The sequence below is a fragment of the Branchiostoma floridae genome, chromosome 9 (genome assembly GCF_000003815.2).
Source record: "Branchiostoma floridae strain S238N-H82 chromosome 9, Bfl_VNyyK, whole genome shotgun sequence".
Classification (NCBI taxonomy): Eukaryota; Metazoa; Chordata; class Leptocardii; order Amphioxiformes; family Branchiostomatidae; genus Branchiostoma; species Branchiostoma floridae.
Window position 1 is genome coordinate 16802715 of NC_049987.1, and position 19420 is coordinate 16822134.

Consider the following 19420-nt stretch of genomic DNA (forward strand, 5'->3'; position numbering starts at 1 on the left):
CTTCCATTCTGTTTGAGAAAACAAAAAGCACCATGTACATCAGACCGGCTGTTATAGATTTTTGTCATAATTTTAACGGAGAACCGTAGGGAAATTACTGGAAATTGAAGTCAGTAGCACGCGAAAGTTGATTTTTCATTACTTTTGTTCACTTGTAAATTTGTTAATGAATAGGTATAGAACTATAAATGTGGGATTGAAATGAAATGTAAACTTTTGTACTGGTAACTATAGAATGACCTTTTACATCAAATATGGTTCTGACAAAAAAAGATAATACGCCATGACTCTTACCAAGGAGGTTGCTCTTATTCTTAACGACGCGCAAGTGAACAAAGAACAAAGCCACAGCAAGCACTGTTCCAGCGATGGTACATCCAGCCTCGGCAGCAGCAAACGTGGTAGCACGGCAGTCACAGAAGTCTGTTGGTTCTGAAAGAAAGGCTTCAATTATATCTAAAGGTCTTCACGCCATCAATTCTTGATTAACGTTACATGTACATTCAGCCATACTATAAACTGTAGACATATCATGATGACACTACGATGACATAATACTTCGAGCTCCTTTTTGTCTCCCTACCCAGGCAACTGAACAGCAGCGAAAACACCACATTGACAAAGACGATAGCATTCCAGACAGTATGAGAGTGTTAATAACATAGTCACAAGACAACTAACCTCGAAACACAATGACCTGCTGGACCTCCACAGTGCGTGAAGAGTTGTCATATGTGTCATCGGCAGTGGCAGCCGGGATGTAGGACACGAACGTCACCATAACAGTATTGTCGACGTCTTCCAGAAATGTGAAGGTACTGATGACAGTCCAGTGCCCATCCTGGTCCATCAGTGTTGCCTCTAACGCTGAATTGTTGAGTGGCTCCTTTCCGTTCAGTCTCCAGGAGTTTTGACTCGGGAGGTGGCTGCCGGAGACTATAGCCGTGAGTGTCACCGGTGTTCCCTTCCCTACCACCATATTCTCTGTGTAGCCCCGGATCTGGTAGTCTGGGATTACACAGGTTCGTATACATTTGCTTTTATGTCTTTACAGGTCGCATTGAATAATCTTCGATCTAGATTTTATCAGAAGCTCCCTTATGATAAAATCTTGATGGTTGTTAGAAAATATCATTTCATCGTCGCCGAACAGGCTACCGATGAGGAGTAAAAACTTTGTACTGAATCATTATCATTTTTTTATATCGTCCCAATAAATAAACACCCGTGTTAATTTTTTTAAATCAATGTTACCAACATGGTGAAGAGCGGCCCATAACTGTGGCAGCATCTCTTCTCCCTAAGTCAGAAACATCAAGCTTAGGCAAGCTTGACTTCACTGACTCAATAGGCGAAGCAGGGGTAACAAGGCTGCTCGGGAAATTATCTACCCAATTTTGGCCGGAATGGTTTGATCCTGAGTAAAAAGAAGAAGAATTCTTGATGATAGACGTAAAGTCTTACCAACAACTGTCAGGTTCACGTCAGAGGAAGCCTTTGATAGGACAGGCTGAAGTACTGTAACCTCACAGCGGTAGATTCCTTTGTCTTGCACAGAAACATCGCTGATGTTCAGGGAAAGACCGTCGGGTTGGATGGAGACCCTCCCCTCCAGTCCAAGTTCCTCCTGCCGCTCTTCTACATGTACTTCTTGGTCGTGTAGACTGGTAATGAAGGTTGACCCGGGAGAACTGTCATTGTTTAACTTATACCAGCTAACCTGGTAGAGCACGTTAGACGTGATGTTATCGAAGCTGCAACGAAGGTCGATTGACTTGGTTCTAAAGCTTTCAAGCTCCCCGTCTGTATGAACCACAAGCGACAAACCTGAAAAACAAAACACTGTCTAAAGGAATCTGTTATCTTCAAAAATATCACATTTAGTGAAAATATCTATTTTCAATTATCCAATATGCAGAAAATCAAGCCATTTGCCAATACATTCAATGTGTTAGTCGTACCGGCCTTTTGTGGTTTACGTGCTATGAAATGTTGACCGTTGGTATTGTGACCACGCTTTTAGATACAGTATCATGATATTCAATAGCAATGCGTCAAATGTTTTGCGTCTGTCGAATATCTTGCAAAACATGTTAACAATAATAACGTTACTACCCATTCCATTCTGCCCAAATGAGATCGAAGACGAACTTCACTTTATTATGGAATGTTCTCAATATAATGACAAACGCACAGAGCTGTTCACATTACTTTCCGCTTGCTGTAAAGAATTTGCTTCTCTCTGTTCCATAGATAAACTCAACTACATTCTGGGAGGCGATAATCCACAATGTGTACAAATAGGCAAATATATCCACGAATGTATATACCATAGATCCAATAGTGTACTGAAATGACAAGCTGGACCCTATATGTTGATTTATTCATACCTATAGATATCCATATATGTGTGTTTAGTTGTACTGTAAGTAGTTTGTTATACATGTCGACCTTACGAAAGTCGCTGTACTTTTGTCGTGTCTCAATAAAGATAAAACAATTATAATAATCGATCCACATTAGTAAAGATCAGGTACAAATACGTTTGATTATCTTTGATATAATGATGCTGAAAGAATACCACTGTCATAAAATACATGGATATGTAGGATATTATGATAATTGCTTTTCTAAATTTATATCTCCCACTATCCTAAACTAATGCAATTCATGGGGAATCGCCTTTACGGCATAACACGTCTGACACGTCAGGTCAGATCGTAGGCTGTGTATTTCAAGTCAAAGGCGTTTTCTATTGTACATACTTCCGCGGGGGAATATTCTAAGTAGTTCGTGCAATTGGGCATGGTCTGGGCGTCCAGACGACGTTTAAGACAGCTTATTGTTGCCTTACACAATATGATGTATAGTTGTTTCGACGCCTAGATCCCATTGCACAAACTAGTCTATATAACCACCGCTGAAGTACGTACAATAGAAAACGTCATTGACCTAATAAACTATGTGGCCTACGTGTGGTATGACCTAGCGTGCTAAGAAAGGGGGTTCCCCTTCGTAAGGGGAATTACGAGGTTAGTTCAGGTACAAGTTGTTGGGAATAAAGAAAAAACTATTAACAGGGTATCCAGCAAATTCACATACTCTGGGACATTGATAACCTATTCACATCATCATTATTCATTAAATGTATTTGACATTGTACCTGCAGCTGGTCTTGACTATTGCGGGTTGCTTTAGGTGATTCTGTATATATATGAATATCGAAGGCGCAAACATATAACGGTATCTTCTACCTTCTCAGATTTCTTTGATATCTTAAGTTTGTCTATTAATAACAAACGCGCATTTCTTTCGATAAAAGACTATGGCTCGAAAACGGACGATTTAGGTCATTTGCTGTTGGCATACAAGCACAAGCAAATAAAAGGGTTCGAAAATGAAAGTGCTGCGTTTACTGGTACAAAACTACAGTGTACCAAAGCTTTATTCATTTTGTCTATAGTCCCTCTATATTAAATCAGTATGCGCACATTTGTACAGGTGAGACTTTACCTGACGCTTGCAGGACTCCAAAGTACAGATTGACGAGCAACAGCGTCAACAGCATCATCTCGTAGGATCTTTCTGAATGTGCTCAGTGTCGTAATTAATGACTTGTTATTGGCGACATTAGCCGCATGCGTAGTACGGGCCGGGTCGTTTTTTGGTTAATATTTAACATACACGTACCTGCCTACATGGTGTTGGGAGTGATACAGAGTAGCTTGGTTATGCTGAAAACTGAGAGACCGCCATCAAAATGTTGGTCCTTTTCTTTCCTGGCGTCACTCGGGAAAACTGCATGGTATACCGACTAAGAAAGCCCAATAAGGGCATAGTTTCAACAAACTGATCATAGTATACGAATATCAATTTAAGGTCTTAGACTTCAAAACGGGCCCCTTGCAAGTTCTGTGCCCTGTCAAAAAATAATGTCAAGTACAACTTGTCATGTACGAATTTATTTAGTCTGTTTAACGCAAACTCAGCTGTAACTGGGCACTCCCGCAGATGGCAGCCCGCTAACCGTTGGCCCACTCGATATAGGCGCGACTTAATCAGGCTACGATGTCATATGTTTGTATCGGGTACTGCACCATCTTGAGTGTTACACGAAAATAAGTTGAAAGGCTGTGACATTATTGACGTTGGAAAAATATATTGATTGATATGAATTATGCAGTAGTATTAGTATAATGCAGCTTGGTAAACGTGGATGCGCCCGTCAAAACCCCTCTATCTTTTGTTCTTTTTGGTGACGCCCCAGGGGCGAGCCTAATAGTATAGTTGCGACCATTTGACAAGAATTCCCAAAATCTCGTAAATTAGTCCTCAGGCATGTGCAGTTGCATCATCCATTTACAGGGGAATAACTCGGGAATGGGTTGACGGATCTTCATGATACTGGGAATGCAGATAGCTTCTGAGATAGCTTCTTACATGATCAAATGCTAATCATGCAAATCAGGGGCTAATTTGCATAATTATTGAGGACAGTTTATAAATACACTGCATATCATGTTAGAATGCTCAATAATATGTCATATGTAACTCAAAAAGGGAGAAATATTAGGCTTACTGTTAAGGATATATGTGATTGGCAAAAATTCCTGAAATTCCACAGCAATTCGACCGCGCGTGCACAATTGCACTATCAATTTGAAAGGGAATAACTCGGGAAGGGGTTGACGGATCATCGTGATTTTTTGGTATGTAGATAACTTCGGAGATGTCTTTCATATACAAGGGCTATTAATGCAAACCATCGGCTACTTGGCATAATTAATGAGCACAGTTTATTGAGCCACAGTATTTCATTACTACTAGGGCGCTTAATATGCTTAAACATGACATATGTAACTAGAAAAGAGAAATATCGATAGATATCAATGTATATCAATTGTTACCCAATTTACATAATTCATGCGAAATTGTTATTATAGTGTTAAATGACGAAAATTCCATTCTTGCGACATTTGGTAGCAACGTTGAGTTGAACATGCGGACATTTGTCATGCAAATTAGGGCCTCATTAACATAATTTATGAGAAAATGCTACCATAGCTTTCTTTGCTAAAATTTTAAACACACTGTTATTTAGGTAGAGGAGATAAACTGATATCTTTTATGCAAATGAGGACCTCATTCGTATAATCAACGAGGAACATTTATAATATAGGTCAGTCGTCACAAGAGGTCGCTTTTGCCCTACAAACATCCATTGGGTAAAACAATCTTCATACATACAGCCAGGAGAAAGGATAGAATACAAATACATCACACATATACTACAACAATCATTGATACTTATAAACAATAAAACCGTCGCCATGGCAATAATTTTTATTGCCACACTTATTGAAATTTTACCGTGTCCGCCAAGGTACTTCTTTCTACTGAGATCTTGTGTAACAATATGCTATACATTCATGTACCTAATAGCCGTACATCCATAGCAACGTGCCATGACAGAAGTATTCATGTTTAAGCAAGGATTGAAGAATCAACCCTGTAAAGAGAATAGAAATACAGAAAAGTATGGAACACATCTTCTTTCAGAATTTTCTTTCTGTGACATTACAAATGCAGCAATTAGACCAATGGGAACCTTGGGTAAAGCGAGACGGAGTAGTATATGGGAAATGCTGACCTGGGTTATGGGGGAAATGGAGCCTTGACCTGATTGGTCGACGTCATATAGATACATGATAATAGATAATGACCCCTGTACCGCGCATGCGGTGATGTCAATATCAAGTCATTATCGACATTGACCACACCCAGACTGCCACTGCGAGAGAGACAAGATGTTGTTCCTCGCCGTTCTATGCTGCCTTGGAATCCTGCAAACTTCAGGTAAGGATCAATAGTCTTGCCTGTACAAATATGCACATACCAAATCAACTTACATACTATAGTAACATAATGATTATAGCTTTGGTACATTTTAGTTCTGTAGCAGGAAACGCTGTACTTTCGTTTTCAAACCTTTGTTTGAATGTTTGCACACTAACCAGTGTTGTCTTCGAACCATACTCTTTTATCAAAAGAAATACGTTTGTTATAGGCAAACTAAAGACAACGGAGGTGTCTGAGAAGCTATAAGATATGCTTCTGTGATACTTAATATATGGACTCACCTAAATCGGTCCACAGTATAGTCAAGACCAGGTACTAGGTACCATGTCAAATACGCTTGATGTGAAAAGAATATCAATGTCCTAGATTATGTTAATTTGTTGAACATCCTGTTATACATGAACTGTGTTCTTATCCCTGGAATTCTTCTTTTTCCAAAAAAAAAATGTACATGATTTAACTACGCATGCGTGCTTCCTATTACGAAGGGAAATCCCCTCCACCAATACGGTACCACACCCAAGCCACGTCATTGTGTCAATGGCGTTTTCTATTGTAACATTAGGTACTCCCGTGGGGAAATATAGTTCGTACATAGGGATATGGTCGTCAAAACAACTAGACAGCTTATTGCACCAGGCAACAATGAGCTGTCAGTTTGACGCCCAGAGTTAAATTAGTGAAGAATAGTGGTCATGTAGGAAAGCAATCATGATATCCGTGAATGGTTTCTTCAGGTTGGTACGCATTGAATGAAATTACTCTTTCTATACAACTTTTGTTTTATTTACAACCTACGTTTTGGTGACCGTCTTTCGCCTTCTTCAGAGCAATTCTGACTGGTTCACATTGAACTACAGGACAGGTGTCGCTGCTCACAGTTCAGATGCGGTCACAAACGTATTTAAAAAGTACAGACTGCTTGATTTGACATACGGTCACCGAAACGTTGGTTGTGAATAAAACAATGGTTGTGTAAAAAAAGTCTCTTTATTCAAAAATCACGATATCCTATAAATCCATGTGGCCATATACTCTAGGACATTGATATTGTATTCAAATCGCTATTAATTAAACGTATTTGTACCTGGTCTTGACTATTGTGAAGCCATGTTTTTTATCCTCTTGTTGTAACGTTAATCCCATTTAATTACTAAAATTTATAAAAGAAAACCCAGTATGTATTGACTATACATACAATTTTCGTGTTGAACGCATACATGCAATGTTTTCTTGGTGGTATATGGATAATTACGTCATTATTGTTTCATTATTTTACCTGATACAGATGCCAAACAATTGACGCATTGTCATAAGATATAATAATGTTGCATTTGATGGTGTGGTCACTATACCAATTGTCCCACTGAATTGCCTGTGGTCGAATCTATGGTCATAGACAATTCAGCACATAATCAAGGTACAATTAACAAATTGAATGTCTAAGCCACAAATAATTTCTCTTCTGCATATTGGAAATCTATATTTTTTTGGTATTTTCGAAGAACTTTTCTCAAAGACTACAGATTCTTTAAACAGTATTTTTTTTCAGGTTTGCCACTTGTGGTTCACACAGACAGGGAGCTTGAAGTCTTTCGAACCAACTCATTGGAGCTTCGTTGCAGTTATGACAGCACCACGTCTGACGCTCCCTACCAGGTCAGCTGGTACAGGCTAAACGATGACGGTTCTCCTGGCTCAGCGTTCCTCTCCAGTCTCCATGGCAAAGACGTACATGTTGAAGACCGACAGGCAGAACTTGGACTGAAAGGGAGGGTCTCCATCCAACCCGACGGTCTCTCCTTGAACATCACTGATACTTTTCTGCATGACGAAGGAATCTACCGCTGCGAGGTTACAATACTTCATCCTTTCCTGGAAACGAATTCCTCTGATGTACAACTGTCAGTTGTTGGTAAGATACAATCCGACTGTATGTATATACGTAAGCATCATGACAACGTTCATTTTCTTGTCCATTTTCTAATCCATTATGATTATTATTATAATGCCACAAGCCAAGTTAATTTGATGCATTTGTGTCTCACACTCACACTCACACTTTGGCATGTCTATATCATTGTCGATCTCTGAATAAAACAACATAATTGGCTATATTGAAAAGCGTCTAAAAGCTTATTCTGCATTGCATTCATAATTTCAGACTACCAAATCCGGGGTTACACCGAGGGCGTCGTGTTCTCAATGGGCATACCAGTTACGCTCACGGCTATAGTCTCCGGCAGCCACCTCCCAAGTCAAAACTCCTGGACAGTCAACGGAAACCGGCCACCTCCCAATTCCGTGTCAGAGGTTACATTGAAGGGCCTGGATGGGCTTTGGACCGTCACCAGTACCCTCACATTTCAGGGTGACACCACTGTGACTGTTGTGTTCAAGTCATACATCCCGTTGCCGCGAACAAGCTCGAGAACACAGCAACCCCGGTGGTCCGAGGACTCTCGAACCGCCCTGGTCCAAATGGCAATTTTCTTTGGGGGTAAGTTATTTCAACTTTGCAATGACGATTGATATCAAACTGTCACGGACTATTATGCTTTGGAATTCACTGCCAGCCTCAGAGTTCCCAGCGAAGACCTAACGTGAACTCTTTCAAGGTCGCTTTTAACAAAGTTCTCTTAAACTCTTCCTAGTGGTAGTTTCATCATTATATCCATGTATAAATGTATACTTGGGTTGATGGTATTGCTAAGGATCACAATAATGTAATGTTCGAGGCTTCGGTTGTAATGTGACATACCGTTTTTCTTTACGTTGTAATATATCATCATGATTGCTATTATTTGTATGGGACGCATATCATCTGTAATGATGCAGATACATGTATACAGGCTAAAAACTTGATTGAAAAACTTTTAATGAGTCCCAAAGCTTTAATTAGCAAAATTAGCAAAACATCCACGACCTCACAATTCCCCCGAACAATTGTAGTCTCAACTTGTAGCAATGAAAAGTAATAATGACCCAGTGTGCATACTTCATGTTTGACGATGTTAAAATCAATCTAAGGGACATACAGAAATTCACAAATATAAAGTTTCCATCTCAAAAGTTTTACTACTGACATGTTATCGACATTCATCATTAGATACACGATCCCCATTCGCCGTGTTTGCTGCTGCTGAGGCTGGGTGTACCATCGCTGCATCCGCCCTGGCTCTGATTCTTTTCTCTCTCCACATGCATGTCGGTAAGACAAATAAATACACATCATCTTTTATGTGAGAACCAGTATCAAAAGACTGATACAAAATTAAAAGGACCAACATCATAACATGGGCCTCTGTAGTTACTTACATGTTAACATCATATATGGTCTTTTATTCATGGTGAATCCTAATCAAAATCGATGATCATAATAATCAACCAATATTTTTGTTTTCTTTATAAATATGTACCATGGTGCTTTTAATTTCTATTGGTAGGCCACAGTTTGTCTAGATAATCACGACAGACATCCAGATCAGCCTGTCTGATGTACATGGTGTGTTTTTGTCTTCCCAAACAGAATTCAAGAAGTCTAGATATGCTCGATGGTTGTAGTTGTACGCCGTTTTTTACACACTGTTCCTGACTCTGTTTCTTGGAGTTGTCATTGGCATCCCTGTCCACTTCTTTGCAGTTCAGAAAGGTAGGAATACAATTATACCCATTGAATCCAGTATTCATTGATATATGATGCTAATATCCTGTTTTTGAGGAGCAGTTTCTAAAACGAACTCATAACCGAGAACACAGACGTCATGTCTACGTAGATTGTACAAAATCGTTTGTGTTATGATGATCAAAGAACAAAATGTGCCCTTATCTGGTGTTTTACTGATGATTTAGCTTCTAAAGAAAGCTGTTTTCACTTTTAAATCTAAGATTTACCAAGTAATAGACAAAGTGGTTTCAAAGTGATGGCCCATGCTCAGATATACTACCGGTAGCCTGTTTTTAAATTATCCCTCCTTTCGATACTCTTCTACTCATATGTTATGTTTGGAATGTTCTCAGTATGCATAATTTAATCGCTGCATTTTTTACAGAGAGGATGGATGCAGGCATCGTTGTGTTGATTGTGCTTTCAGCTGTCTCACCGTTTGTCCTCTTCGGAGTGACTCTCGGGATCGCCATGTGTCGTATGCGTGCCGAGCTCGAGAACGCCGAGCTCGAGAACGCGGTGCCATGGTACACAAATTGATGCTGATTTGCAGAATTACCCTCGAACTGAATATCAAGCAGCACTTGAACTGTGTACATACCAAAAGCATGACGATGCGCCAACCCCTCTTAGGTTATTTCTCTTTCAAAGTCTGCAACTATCAAACCTTATCATATACTGTCCATCCACAAAAACATTATTACATACATACACACACACATACATCCACACAAACAAGGCAATTCCCCCCGTGAAGACGTTTGAGGAGTGTTCTAACGTGTTTTAAGCAATATCAATATGCATGTAGTTGAATTCAAATACTAATGTGTTGCATTATTCAAATTGAGCATGTAGTTAGTGTGAGATGATATTAGAAATGTTCTAGTTTTCTTTGGACATCTGCAGTGTAAAACTTGTTCTGATCTTTATGTATACGAACAAACTTTTAAAGTTCCATATGCAAAAAAGCTCCATTCATTCCCAACTATTTTCAGCTATTCTCAAATAAGTTGTGCAATTTCAACGTTTTGTGTACATCATATTGCATGGAGCATATATATATGGGTGGTTTTATGAGTAGTGTATATTACATCACAGCATGTTTGTAAATGCATTGTGGGTTTCTATGCTGAATGGAATTTCAAAAGCTTGCGGTGTGTAATTTGTTTGACGTATTAATAAAAGATGTAAAAATATCAGTCATGTGAGTATGGGCTTTGTGTAGTATGCATTTACAATGTATTAAGGATTCTCGGATTCTCTTTTTTAAAATGCGTATCAGCATAAAAAAAGTCTAATTGATGTATAATCTAGATCTAAGCATTGTTCAAGAACATGTTCCGTTCAATTTTCATGAATTTTACATTCTCCTTTCTACTCTACGAGTGCTTAGTGTGATATTCACCAGGATGTCATCCTGTACCGAGTTTGAAATTGTAGTTTGCGAGGATTTGGAGTTCCTAACAGGGTCATTTTGGTGGTAGCATTAAAGTGCAAGTCTTTGTTGGTGAATTTACCAATCGAGACAATGTTACTTGGTGAGAAAGATTAGTGGGAACTGAAATCATGTGGATCTTACTTGGACCAATTGGTCAACATTTTCTCTATAGTGGCCACCTGTCTACAGTGGCCATATTTCTCCAGTGCCTTGAGTGGCCGCTATAGACAGGTTTGACTGTACCTTACTTGCAGATTTATTGCACCACATCTTGCTTAGGCCTAGGAAAAAAAATGTTGTGTTTCCTGTTTCAGTCCTGAAAAAAAATAGGGTCGGTAGGTAGGGATTATCTTCTTTTTTTTCTTGTAATTTTTTTTAGGCTGGCCAAAACTCTAGTGATACATATTACAATACAGTCGAACAAAGTAAACTGAAATGCATGAGGACACTTCTCTTTTAATGTCAAACTTTAATTTTGTGCACAATAGGTACATTTATCCTTCATTAGATAGGACAAGCAGTGTTTTTGCTTCAATAGGAAGCAGGCTGAATAAAAATTCTAACTGGAAACTGTGACTCCTCTGCCCACCCCAAAAAAAAAGTCTAGGGTCGGCAGGTTTTTCTAGGGTAGGTAGGGAAACAGGAAACACAACATTTTTTTCCTAGGCCTTATCACCTACATGATATCAACCCTATATATGTAACCATACACACAGCAAGAGGACAAAGAAACCGTTGTTCTGCAGAATTAGGTGAACTTTATTTTTCAGGACCACAAGAATCCGAGGCTTTGGCTTTAACGTGTGTACACCTGGAACTCATAAAGACGTCAGCCTCCAAGAAAACTGCAACCAAAATTTATAGACACATCTCTGAGCGACTTGTTGTCAAGATTTGGGTCTTCCCAGTAGAAAACATATAAATGCACCAACGTAACATGTCTGTTTAAGCATTTGGGTAGGTTCTAACAAGATCTTTTACATATCAGAGTTGCTTTTTACCCCACCTGAAGCGAAAGGGGTCAGCAATCAACTCACAGAGGTGATTGAGATCAAATTTGTCCAGAATATACACTGAAAACAGATAGAAAGGTTGGCAAAATTGTACATACATTACATACATTATGACCTTGTTCAAAACCATTGTTTAATGTACCACCCCCCTCCCACAGCAATCAGTTATATCTGTAATGCTTTTCTTTGAGTCAAAATCTCTTTGTCTTTTGTAAGGTTAAAAACGAAACATGTTGAAGAAAGATACCATACATTCACATACAGAGAGGATATTTTCAGGGTTTAACATTTTTAGCCAGAATGGTCATAACTGAACATTTTCTACAGTTGTCAAGTTGTGAAAAGCTGCCAATTTTTAAAGGATGGACACATTGAATTCATTTTGAAGCAATTGAGTCCAATTTTTGTTCTGTTTTGGTCCGCTATTCTTAATACCTGTGAAAGAAAATGTACCCTGTAAGATGAGACCTGTTGTTTGATACAGTCTAGTACTACCTCCAATAAAAATTATCTCTGTAGCAATGAGACTTGCAGTATTGTACCACTCAATAAAAAGTGTTGCATTTTTCTATTCGTCAAGAACATATTCTTATGGAAACGGGAAGTTTTGCCATTTCGCTGGTCAAACGAAACATCTGGAAAGCTATTTTTATGACATTCTTCCATTTGTAAAGTACATATTCTTATGACTTATAACAGAAATATGAGTGATCTCCATTGGGACATATAGGTTTTCTTTTTACGATGCCTTTCGATTTGGATACCAATGGCCTTGGTTACCAATTTTCCTGGACTTTCGGTGAAAAGATTGTTTCCAATTGTTTAAAAATTGTTGCAGTGCCGAGGATGCTTGATGATGAACAAGATCACAGGAAACATCAGCAGGAAAACGATCATTACCAAATTTACAGTAGTGCACAGAGTTACCATAGCATTCACAGAAAGAATCAAAGAGACTTTTTTCTTTGATAAACAGGGTCCTTTTTACAACTATAAAGTGTACCTGCTACTCTTATTACGACAGCTTGCAGCACAGAAATACTTTTTTTATCTCTCTCAGGTTTTGTGTCCAGCTACCAACATAATATAGGTGAATAGATAGTATCAACAGGCACAAACAATCTCGTACGCAGGACAGAGAGCACCTGGACAACATTGAAGCTTCGGACAAATATTTGGAACGACTCTGCGCCACTAGCGCAGTCCAACCTACGCGGTTCCCTGACCGTATATACGAGGAACGCTGTCGGGGACGCCATTATGCTCTGAAGTCTGTTCGGGGGAGCTAAGGTCTCTTCCAATGATCGAATTGGGTTCGTTACTGGCGAGACCGTCAAGGGATATTGCAGTCTTTTCCTCCAAACAAGTCTGACTAGGGCTACTATCTGAGTTGGAAACCTCCTCCAAGAGAGCGGTGGTCAGGACTTGGTTCTGTTCGTGTTTATGCGCCCCCTCCGGGAGGGGGTCCGAGTTGGGAGTCAATTCGGCAGCATTTTGGCTCGTTTTGCACGAATTGCTTTCTACTTCCTCGCTAGGCTCTGTCTTGGTGCGCAGGGAAGTCAAGACGTGACCGCCGTTATTGGCGGGCAGGTCGGTACTACCGGTGGTAGACGAGTGGTTGGCCAGGCTATTACAAGCGTGGCCGGGGTTGTGGCGGGGGCCCAGGCCCTCCGTGGTGGCGAGGGCTGACTCGGCGGGCGCCTCCAGAGTCCTTTCTGTCCTATCCATGAGTTTGGCTTGGCTCAATTCTGTCCGAGCGTTCGACAGCTCTTGTTGAGCCTGAGCGAGCTGCTGGCGGCAGTCCTTCAGTTGCTGCTGGAGGACATAGATTGTACTTTGCATACCTTCTACCTCCTCGTCCAGCTGGATCACAAAGTCGTTCAGTTCTGTGGGAGACAGACATATCACATCAATTCTCTTAACAATTACAGTTCTGTGGGAGACAGACATATCACATCAATTCTCTCAACAATTACAATTCTGTGGGAGACAGACATATCACATCAATTCTCTCAACAATTACAGTTCTGTAGGAGACAGACATATCACATCAATTCTCTCAACAATTACAGTTCTGTAGGAGACAGACATATCACATCAATTCTCTCAACAATTACAGTTCTGTAGGAGACAGACATATCACATCAATTCTCTCAACAAGTGATTACAGTACAATTTTATGCTAGTTACTATAGCTTAAGTTCCTCACATATTGGAACACAATGGATGAGCCATCAGCATGTATGGTGTTCCGGCACAAAACAGGTTTATCTTGTCAGAAAAAACGGACCTGAAAAAATCAGTGGACCAAATGTTGGACCGTTTAGAAAAGGAACAAATTATACCGGCGTTCAGGGGCTTACTGTTTGTGCCTGAAACAAAGAATCAATAAAATATATCATGCAATACTTTGGGGAACTTGGTACATAGTATCGTTACAGAATCTTCACAGAAAGTCTTTTCTAAAGTTTCCAACATTCTGGATTCTACCATTGTTCCCTTACCGTCTTGGCTTGACTTGAGCTCCTCGCTGTACTTTTTCTGCAGTGCGAGTTCCCCCTCCAGCTGAGCGATGCGCCCCTGGGACAGCTGCCGCCCCAGCTCCTGGTTCTCCTGGATCAACATCCGGCACCGAGAGATCAGCTTCTTCCCTGTTTGGCTGTGGCACGGTGGGGGAGGGGAGGGGGGCAAGCAGAAACAACTTGTAAAGGAAGTCAAGAACAGTCAAACCTGTACATGTGACCACTTTTTGGTGGTCCTTTTGACAATTTTTTCCCACTGACACAAGAATCAATAATTCTAGCTTAAGTGACCACCTGTTGGCATAAACCAGATTTCATTGGTTCCCTGAATGGTCTTCTTGTGTAGGTTTGACAGCACTGAAAATCTTGGAATATTTGCAGTGATCTTTTACTTCTGCTTTCATTTCTGTGGTAAGAATATGTGTTATTGCTGCTACAGTATCATTTTTACAACCATCTGAAAAAAACTGCAAAAACCTCATTTTCATTCATACCACAATAATAAACAACTTTACAGTATATCAAGACCTGCGCTTTGTGCAAGTGTTTTAAATAGAAGACAGGAAGTATCAAAAGCTGGGAAATGCTTTTAGATAACTGGAATTGTGTGTGGAAATTCCATTCTTTTTTCCTGTGATTCACTTTCAGTCTATAGTATTGGAGAAACCTGACTGGAATCAAATACTGTATAAGCTAATGACTGAACAAAGCAAGGTGCAGTTTTACATAATGTTCACCTTGACTGTGTCTTATGAACTGGAAAAGCTGATGCCCAAAAGTACATCATTCAACTTTGAACTTTGATTTGTTTTGGAATAGTGCCTAGAAATTCCCAGGAGTACTGCAACCAACTGAAACCTTCTATGGAGCACCCCCCTCCCCAGTCTCACCTATCCGGGGTGAACTTCCAGGCGCTGAGCTCGTTCTGCGCCTGTTCCAGCTTGTCCTTGCTGTCCGTGAGTTCCTGTTTCATGCGTGTGAACAGCAGGTTGACAGCAGGGTCCAGCAGCATGGTGCGCAGCTGTGCTGTCCCCGGGGTCTGACCCTGCTTTACCTCCTGGATCTGACTCTGAGGGTGGGGAATAGAGATGTTACTAGCAACCTTGAAATGATTGGTTATTTAATATAGTATTTATACTGTCGAGGTGACCTTCCCAATGCAAAACCGGGTCGTTGTCAACATGCACTTTCCTTGTAACCAAAGTATGACTTCAAAGTCAGAAAATTACAAGAAGGTGCTTCGATCATGATGATACTACTGATGTTGTTACAGCTGTTACACTTTTAAGTCAAAGCTGGACAGTCACTAGACGGGTGTACAGTACACGCCTTTCTTAACTCTCAATGTAAACCCTGGACACTAGCTGAAAAGCTCATCTCATATAATAGGCATTATACTGCCTCTCACTGAAACTCTATATGATATAATATGATATGATACTTGTGGTATGTGAGTAGATGTTGGGGACAGGAAGGTCATGGCCGATCGTGTGTCCCTGGTGGCTTTTTCTTGATACTACAGCAAAATTTCTGGTTCTCTTTACTATTTTCATATACTTCTAGCTTTGTCTTCTTTTCAAAGACATACAGTGGAGAACTTACTGTAAATGCAGAAACTTTTGCGGTGGCTTAATGTTCGCGGTTTTCGCGGTGGCTGTTTCACCACGAACTTAAAACCACCACGAACATTTTTCCATGGCAGTAAGAGACTACAGAGCATGGTGCTATCGCGAAAAGTCCTTTTTCCTGCTACCGCAAAATCAAATTCCCGGGAACTTAAACACATTTAAAGTAGTCTACATATTGAGTAATAAACTTACAGCTATCTCCTGCATCTCCTGTTCTTTGGTAGCGAGCCTCATGACGAGAACGTTCTCGCGCCGGGTCGACTCCTGCTGCTGCTGCTTCAGTTTCTCCTCCGACTCACGCAGACCCGTCAGCTCTTCACCTGGGGTGGGGGAGGTTAGGGGGTGGGGCAACGTCAGGACAGACAATAAGCAACAAAGAGCTGAAATATTTTCTAAGCACTGTAGAGGATCCGGATAATTGCACACACCCTTTGCCAATGTATTATCTGGATGGTGCAATAATGTGAAGTTATCCAGCTGGACTGCACCGGTTTGGGATTTGGGGATTCTGTGCAATTAACGGAGGTGTGCGGTTATCCATTGTGCAATAAGATACAAATACAGAAATGGCACAATGATCTTGGATATACTGTAGGTAGTGACTGTCTTCTTAGTCATGACCGGTGTAAGATAAACTTCTATGTGAATGGTTAAAACCCACTTCCACATGTCACAGTAGGATCTAAATTTCTAGATACTCACATTCAGTACTTGAGCTGGGCCCTGCATTGTTCTTAGTCTCCAGAGACTGGACATAGGCATTCTGCTCCGACCAGCTGTGGGGAAACAAATTAAGACTGTGTCAAATTATGTATGTAAACTTTCACTAACCACAATTACATACTTCCAAAAACAATGTCAGCTTTAAATCTAATGACAACACTGAGGCCAAGTCTACAATAATTCATCTACCTTCCTTGGCCTGTGTTTCAGATTAATATCTGATCAAGGAAAAAAACTCCTACTGTAGTACTTGAACAACTGTGTGGCCCAAGAGCTATCAAAATGGAAATGGACACTGCCAAATACACTGAAAGGTCACTTGGGAGAATTTTAAGTCTCTTAGTCTTAGAGAAGGAACATTAAAAGCTTAATTGCTATGTATGAAAATCTCATCATCATTATTTTCATACTAAGACCTGGCTTTACTCACATTTTCACCAACTCATCTCTGGGTAGTTTCCTGACTTCTTCTTCACTTAGTTTCACCTGGAGAAAAAGACATTAACATCCATGTTATAATCTTAACAAAAATGAGATGCTACGAACAAGTAAAATAATAACATAATAGAATATTCAGCTGATTATTTACTTCTATGAGATTAAAGATCAAAATAAACACCACTGATTAATAAGTATGAATGCCAACTAATCTAAGACGCTGCCTTACATACTTTCTGTATGTTGGCAAGTTTTACTTCTATTTAATCTTTGCCCTATACGCTTGGGACAAGAAAGTAAAGACAAATGTGACCATTGTCCCACTAACGTCAGAGGCTACACAAAGTATGGTCTCAAACAAAATTAAGTTATTGATTTTCTTTTTCTGTGGTGATAAAAATACACTACTGCATTTTACTTAATGACAGCTACATGTATTTTGTCATGGCAGCTTCTGGTGTACCGTAACATGTGATTTTTTTCCTCTCCATACAGGTTTGTTAAACCTTTAAAAATTGAAAAAAAAAAAAAACTACCTGGCCTAATCTCCAAGCAGATCCTACCATGGCATAAGATAGTTCTAAACCGGCCAAGGAAAGTAGTCAGTCAAGAGGTGTACATTTGCCATTTCCTAGGTAGCCAAGCTTCACTCCTCTGGTTGCTTTTGATACTATCGCTACCGTAGGATCTGTTTTGAGATTATATCTGGCCTAACTGTGGCTTGTATAGATTTATTAAATATGATTTTTTTTTCCAGAGAACTTACCCTCTTGGGTGGAGGGTCACCCTCAGACATGACTCTAGACCCTGAAAAGTAAATTAAAAATGTTTTGTTAAAACATATGAAACTCATAAAACTGCATACTAGCTGCAGTAGCACTATTTTCTACAACTAGATATTGATATTTATGCTGCAAACACAATATCAAGATAAAACTGCAATTTCATGATGCAGTTTGCAGAAGGAAGAAAGTGGAGTGTAAAACTAAAAATATCGTATTCACATACTGGGCAGGAATGAAAACAATAGTTTTAATTTTTTACTTAAGCTGTCACCACCAAAAACACAAACATAAAACTAACGTAAAAATTTCAGTAACGTGAGTAAGTACAGTACTTTGTTATGGAGTTAGCAACACTTTCTGGTACAAACTTGGAAACTATGATAGTATAGTATTGAATATTGAAAAAAATACAGATTCAGTTGTTCTGAAATTGGTTTAACTGCAAACTTCTTTCATTAAACCTTTGTTTCCGGCCTCTTGGCGTTACAATGCGGTAAACTAAAGCAGCCTAACACTAAAATCTGTTTTGTATGCATATGAGGGTCAGAGGTCAAAACTGAACAAAACATGCACTAGGCGAATTTCTCATCAAATCTATCGTTGAGGGAGTTTGTTTCCAACGAGAAAAGAAAATCACAAAGTTAAAACATTTAGATACATAACTGTTGGACATCAGTACAGCTATACTTGTATCTTTGACTGTGGCTAGAGTCGCTAGAGCAAAAACGTTACTGTTGAATAGTCATGGGTCAACTGGTGTTTTTAGGTTGACGTTGTTTTACATGAAATTACAACCATTTGATAACGGGTTTTTACCACCCATGTGCTCTACATGTCCTTAAAAATAGCTGCAAAGGTTTGTTACCCTGAAACAGTGCGATGCGAAAAAACTGCGACGACGAAACCTTCAAGAAATCTGAAGTTGCTTTTCGAAAGCGAACACAAGAAACCAAAATGGCGGTCGACCCGCCAAGACGAAACGCTTGATTTCCTTACGATTGAGACGTTCCTAACCTTAAGAAGCTTACCTCTCGAATCTAGAGTCCTTCTTCTATCGTTGGTAATCCAGAAACGGCGTGTATCAGGCAGACGGAGGCATCTACGCTCGGTTCTTTGGGCGAAGATCACAGGGACAAATTTCAAGATGGACGCCCGCCATGTGCAAAATATGCATACAAAGCACTCTGGGTAATTTAGACCTTTCCAAATTCCCATAGGGGAGTCGGCATAACTTCTGGTCCTGCCAGCTAAAATATTTCACCGTAGAAATAAAACCTTGGAAATATTTATGTATAATTGATATCAAAATATGTCTAACTTTTGTTTGATACATTTTGATGATAATTG

General features: G+C 39.8%; 1 protein-coding gene across 1 annotated transcript; it reads right to left on the bottom strand.

Annotated features, from left to right (window-relative positions):
• Positions 1-11702: 11702 nt before the first annotated feature.
• Positions 11703-19303, bottom strand: LOC118423305 (pre-mRNA-splicing regulator WTAP-like). The gene is made up of 8 exons (XM_035831416.1): positions 19102-19303; positions 18055-18095; positions 17281-17336; positions 16830-16903; positions 16320-16447; positions 15390-15568; positions 14482-14636; positions 11703-13863 (listed from the first exon to the last, which is right to left on the bottom strand). The coding sequence occupies exons 1-8, from the start codon at positions 19286-19288 to the stop codon at positions 13187-13189; spliced, it is 1497 nt and encodes a 498-aa protein (XP_035687309.1). The 5' UTR covers positions 19289-19303; the 3' UTR covers positions 11703-13186.
• Between the last annotated feature and the right edge of the window lie 117 nt (positions 19304-19420).